General features: G+C 35.2%; 1 protein-coding gene across 4 annotated transcripts; it reads right to left on the reverse strand.

Moving 5' to 3' along the window:
• Positions 1-220: 220 nt before the first annotated feature.
• Positions 221-5359, reverse strand: LOC146901708 (kinetochore protein). 4 transcript variants are annotated; one of them, XM_085731988.1, is made up of 8 exons: positions 5193-5359; positions 5044-5109; positions 4809-4955; positions 3330-3434; positions 3154-3243; positions 2945-3067; positions 2284-2510; positions 221-575 (listed from the first exon to the last, which is right to left on the reverse strand). In XM_085731988.1, the coding sequence occupies exons 1-8, from the start codon at positions 5329-5331 to the stop codon at positions 564-566; spliced, it is 909 nt and encodes a 302-aa protein (XP_085588114.1). In that variant the 5' UTR covers positions 5332-5359; the 3' UTR covers positions 221-563. The 4 variants fall into 4 exon arrangements, with proteins under 4 accessions (XP_085588114.1, XP_085588113.1, XP_085588117.1 ...); XM_085731987.1 differs by having other exon boundaries at positions 221-608; XM_085731991.1 differs by lacking the exon at positions 2945-3067.
• Between the last annotated feature and the right edge of the window lie 262 nt (positions 5360-5621).

Genomic DNA, 5621 nt, shown 5'->3' on the forward strand with positions numbered 1-5621 from the left:
TGCATTCGACATGAGATCAATCAACTTGCAACTTTAATTATTTTGTTTCTTCAGATTTCACATAGCAGTTTAGCACAATATTAAAAATATGTTTTCCACCTTCAAATGGGTGGAAGCAGACAAAACCGTAGTTTTTCCCTATCATAAGATTCATCCGAAAAGTGGAATTTTTGGACACGAGAGGAGGGAAACAAATAATAAAAAATCAAATAATAAAAAATCATGGAAAACCATTTCAAATACGTTGTCACAAATAATAAAAAATCATGGAAAACCATTTCAAATACATTGTCAATAAACTATATCACGCCCTAATGACTGACGGTTACATGATTTTGGGAAAAATTAAAAAGAACTATACACATAAAACAAGACATAACAAAACACAACCAGAACTACATTGACATCATGGTTTCAAAAATAGCTTAGCAACCGGAACATAGATACGTCTGGAATGTGTGAATTTGTTAGCAAACACTTGGCAACTTGAGTAATTGCCTGCAAGAGAACCTCGGGGAGCTCAGCATGTAGCATCAAATGAGGTGGCAAACATCCTTCGTATTTTATCTCCTAGTCTGTCACATATGATACATCAGTTTAGCCGAGTTCTGCACAAGAATCGTATAAATAAATCACGTAGAAAACTTGCCACCATAACTATTTACAAATTTAATGATGAAAGAACACATGTAATAATAACCCTGCACGCCTAAAGCACCCCAGGACCAGGAGGCCAGGACCCAAGAAGGAGTCATAAAACCTAGAAAAGGAACCCCAGGTTAAGTGCAGTTGAGTAGGTCGGAGCCAAGTTACCGTTCTTTTAGCATTTTTATTTTTCGCCACTCAATCATTTTAATCCAACATCTATAAATACAGAATTCAAAAGGGCATTATTTCGGATAATAAAGGTGCCTCCCCATTAGATAATGCCTCCATTTACACACTGACTGCTGACACTGAGCAGTCCTGCACTATAGTCATTAGCTCTCTATCATAAACTGATTTCAATTGTTCCCTCCCTGATAGTTGTTAGGCAAGGAAAGCTAGAGGATGTCTCTATTGCAGAAGCACAGCTACCAAGCATTTCTCGAAACATCAGTTTCAACAATAAAAGCCATGACCAAATCTGGGACTGCTAAGAGCCTAGGACAGACAGTTAAGTTATAGCTTTAATGCTTGGACAACATGTTCCATTTGTTTAGATCATTAGAGGTTATCTCAAGCAATTCAGTAAGCGGTTTGGCAATTAGCCTGTAGTTCTTCAGAAATTTTCTGTAGTATCCTATCAACCCCCAAAACCTTTTTAAGGCCTTCACGTATTTGGGGCAGGCCACTAATTTATTGATTCAGCTTTTACAGGTCTGCCTACAGCAACCCCATTTTGTGACGCAATTTGGCCAAAGACACTACAGCTTCTTCAGCAAGTTTACATCTTTACCCCCAGATATTACATTGGAACAGTCGAAAAACCTTCTTCAGGTGCTCAACGAGTTCTTGTGGCCCTCTATTACACCTTTCGTAAGCCTTCACAATTCGCCCATCAACTCTTGGAAGGTAAAAGGTGCATTAGCAAGTCCAAATGACATGCCAGAATCAGATAGCAGCTGACTGTATCAATTGCTGACAACAAGAATACAAGCTAGGGAATTCCATAACCCTTCTTTATTCTCTCACATACATTATATTGCTTCAGCTAACTACAGTTAATACATTATTAAGTTTTCTATCTGGTTATAACTTCCCTACCCCCTAGACATGATAGGATTAGGAATGACATCATTAGAGAGAGAGTGGGGGTAGCACCTATAGTAGAAAAGTTGGTAGAAAATAGGCTTAGATGGTTTGGACATGTAGAGAGAAGGCCCGTAGACGCCGTGGTAAGAAGAGTAGATCAAATGGCGGAGAGTCAGGTTAAAAGAGGTAGAGGAAGACCTAAGAAAACTATTAGAGAAACCATTAGAAAAGATTTAGAGGTCAATGAGTTGGATCCAAATATGGTCTTTGATAGAACATTATGGCGGCATTTGATCCATGTAGCCGACCCCACTTAGTGGGATAAGGCGTTGTTGTTGTTGTTGTTGTTGTTGTATAACTTCCCTACCCCATTTACCAATTTATTCTATTCTTCCTAAAACACACCCTCTTCAAAAAAAAGTGCTTGTCAAAGTACAATAGACAACACTGCAACTGAAAAGTATCAACATTCCAGAGTGGTGATCATAAACGTATACCTGGGTGGTTTAACAAAAAAATTCAAGAAATACAACATATAGTAATTCATACCTTCAAACGTGGAGACTGGCGAACAGATAAAGCAGAATTAGGAGATAAAGGTGCCAAACTTTTCCTTCTGCGAACTTGTTTTTTCTTTAATTGTGCACTACTGCCAGAGCGTTCCACTTCATGCTCATTTTCCATGGTTGTAGAATCACTTCTAACAGATGTGCCAGGAGCGGATGAAGATATAAAGGCAGATTCTCCAGGATTAACTGTTGTTAGAACTAAGCTCCCTGTTTAATAGCAATTAGATAATGTTACATTCATTACAAGCATCCCTTTCATCCAATTTCCAACAAGCGAAGATACTATTTAATTAGACATGTGAAGAAAATATATTAAGAACAATTACACTTATATTCATATAATAATAAGCTAATGAGAAGAATATCAAATCAACTAGAACCATGTTTGAACAGTTCAATAATACATATGAACTGGTATAACATTCATTCAATAAATTTTCTTCAAATAATGAATAAACATCATTATAATATGAAGTATTTGGAATTATTATTATTATTAATAGAATCACTTCATATTGGAGTTCTGCATATTTGGAATTATTATCATTTTACAATTCAAGCGGTCTTTTCAGTCTCCAATATGCAGAGCTACCGCATCACATGCATACACTCATTTAAAAGATAGAAATAAACATTGATACCTTGTGTCAATGCTTCTTGAAATTTTTTCCTCGTTACTCTGACAAACTTAAACAGACCATCTGTCTTGTTTAATTCATGGACCAGCTCTTCAATACCATCGAAGGAAGGTTCACAACGTAACACTGAAAGATAAAAGAGATGGTGTAGGTTTCATGAAGTGTGTATACACTGAATATTGTATATAAAATCATAAGTGCAGGCTGCTTACATGTATAAGTATTTTTATCATGGAAGACAGTAAAAGAGTACTCCTCATTTGGATTCATCAAATTTATATTCTTGAACGTGAACTTTACCCCTGAAGAGCATAACTAATAAGGATATCAACTTTGTAAAGAAGAATAAAAAGAAACCTTAAGCAAAAAAAAGTTAATTTTCAATTACCACGTCCCCCTTTGACATGAAAACCAAGTACCCTGTTATACCAAGAGATGGCCTCCTGTGTTTCATCTGTATGTTCAATGCCCTCATTCAACCTCCCTTCAGATGCTGCCAGAGTTTCATATGGATTAAAAGAGAAGATGGAGGAGGTGAGAGGATATCTTATAAAAGTACATAACATTTCTTTTAACGAAGTAATTTCAAGTTTAGTAAGTAGAACAAATCAAATAGAGTATATAATAGAGAAGAAACGAAAAAACATAGTTCCTCAATCAAAACATAGAATGCATAACATTTAAGCAACAGCTAACATTCACTTATGTCGATCATTCTTAAGCAGCTAAAAAAAACAATCATACTGTTTTTCTTGAGAAAATGTGTTCAGTATTTGTAAACTCTAGTTCATACATTCAAAAATAATGGAAGTGAGCATCATGATATCGGTCAAACATAAAATCTCCCGATTTTGTACAAGACAAGCTTTTTTGAAGCCCAATTTCATTAATTCTACCACTTTGATACATAAAAGGGACCAATGATATCCCATTACTTCATTACAACTTCAAAAAAAAAAAAAAAAGCTAAAAAATTTAAAAATACTGATGGTGCTTAAACAGATGTAGTAAACCAATGCCTGTCTCCCGAGAAGTCACTTGGTTGAGATTCTCTCTTCAACCTCGAGAAACTTGGTTCGAGACCCGGCACCAGAGATGTAGTAAACCAATAACCACCCAGCAAACAGAAACCCCAAAACGATCACAACATAGTTACAAGCTTAAGTACTACGACCACAACAGTTACAAACGTGTAAATACATGTTCTGTAAAAGCAATTAATGAAGAACATATGAGTTACGACAAACCCATTGTTAGAAAAACATCCTTCAAATCTTATTTTATAACAGGTGAACTTAAAATCTTCAAAAAAGATTTTAAAGGTTGCATGATAATCCATGTCTTACTAGTTCTATGCTTCCAGAAGAAAAACAGAGATTTACAAGTTGAAGTAGCTATTAAAAAACAATGTTAACGTCCAGACATGACAACCTCATAGTACATGTAATCTCAATACTTATGCAAGATGGCATTTGGCTACTTTATGTATTTGTTTAGAGAACAAGTTACAACCATGTCCAATTATGATGTCAACAACCATGGATTGGCTTATTTTTTATCTTATGAAAAATAGTTCATGCAAATAAATAAGCTTTTATGTTAATTCATAAGTTCTCACTAATGAAAATTGTATCTTCAATTCTTCATAAGCTGTTTTTTCATAAACTACCTTGACAAGCTTATGAATAAGACATAAAAGCTTATTTATTTGTTTAAGTTGTTGTGCATAAACTCAAAAATAAGCCAATCCAAACGGGCACTAAGTCAATTCTAAGTTCCTTCACCAAACAGAGTGTGAATCTGTATAAACATAAAATACTTAAATAGCTATAAATTGCGGCATTTGCAGGAAAAAGAGGTGAATTACAGAGTGATTGCTGCGATAGAAACGAATTATATTCTTGTTTCCTCGTTCGAACCTCTTGAATACTTGAGTTGAGATTTCCAACTCTAGCCTTAGCAGAAGCAATAGCATCCAACAAAGCCATTCGCTTAGCCTCTTTACGCGTCTTTTCTGAAAAATCAACAACAAAAAAAAGTTCACAAATTTTCCATTATTTAAAACAAATAAGGTAAAATTGAAAACCCAAATACAAACGAACCTGCAAGTACTTTAACCAATTCATCTTCCACTTCCTTCAATTTGTCTTTAACCTCATCTAATTGAACTGAGAAGGAAAAGTAAAAATGAAAACCCTAATAAGAGGAAAAGAGTGAAAGTGAAAATTGAAAAAGATGAAACCCTAAAGACCTTGAGTTTTCGCGGTTTGTTGTGCGGTGGTTTTGATGGATTGGAAGGATTTGGAAAAGGAAGCGGCGAAAGCGTCGACGGTGTGGATTTGTTGTGTGATTTCTGCTTCGCAGCGGGTTAAGGAGGTTGAGCACTCCATCTTTCTGTTCTCCTCCTCACTCGTATCCAATGTTTTTGAATTTCATGAGTCAAAAAAAAAGCTCGAACGTTGTTGTGGTGGGGCCAGTTTCTCAATTAAACTATGCAAACGAAAGTTAGAAAGTGTACTTAATCATTCAAAAACATAAATTAATCTCCAATTCATTTATATAACCATTTAAATAAGAGAAATGATATTCTAACAACCATTTTGTGACAACCTATGTGACAACTTTATCTCTCATACTCACATTATCTTTTTACTTTCCCTCTCTATTGCTTTGGTTTTCG

The sequence above is a fragment of the Medicago sativa genome, chromosome 8 (assembly GCF_051527215.1).
Source record: "Medicago sativa cultivar Bolivia chromosome 8, Bolivia_mono, whole genome shotgun sequence".
NCBI lineage: Eukaryota > Viridiplantae > Streptophyta > Magnoliopsida > Fabales > Fabaceae > Medicago > Medicago sativa.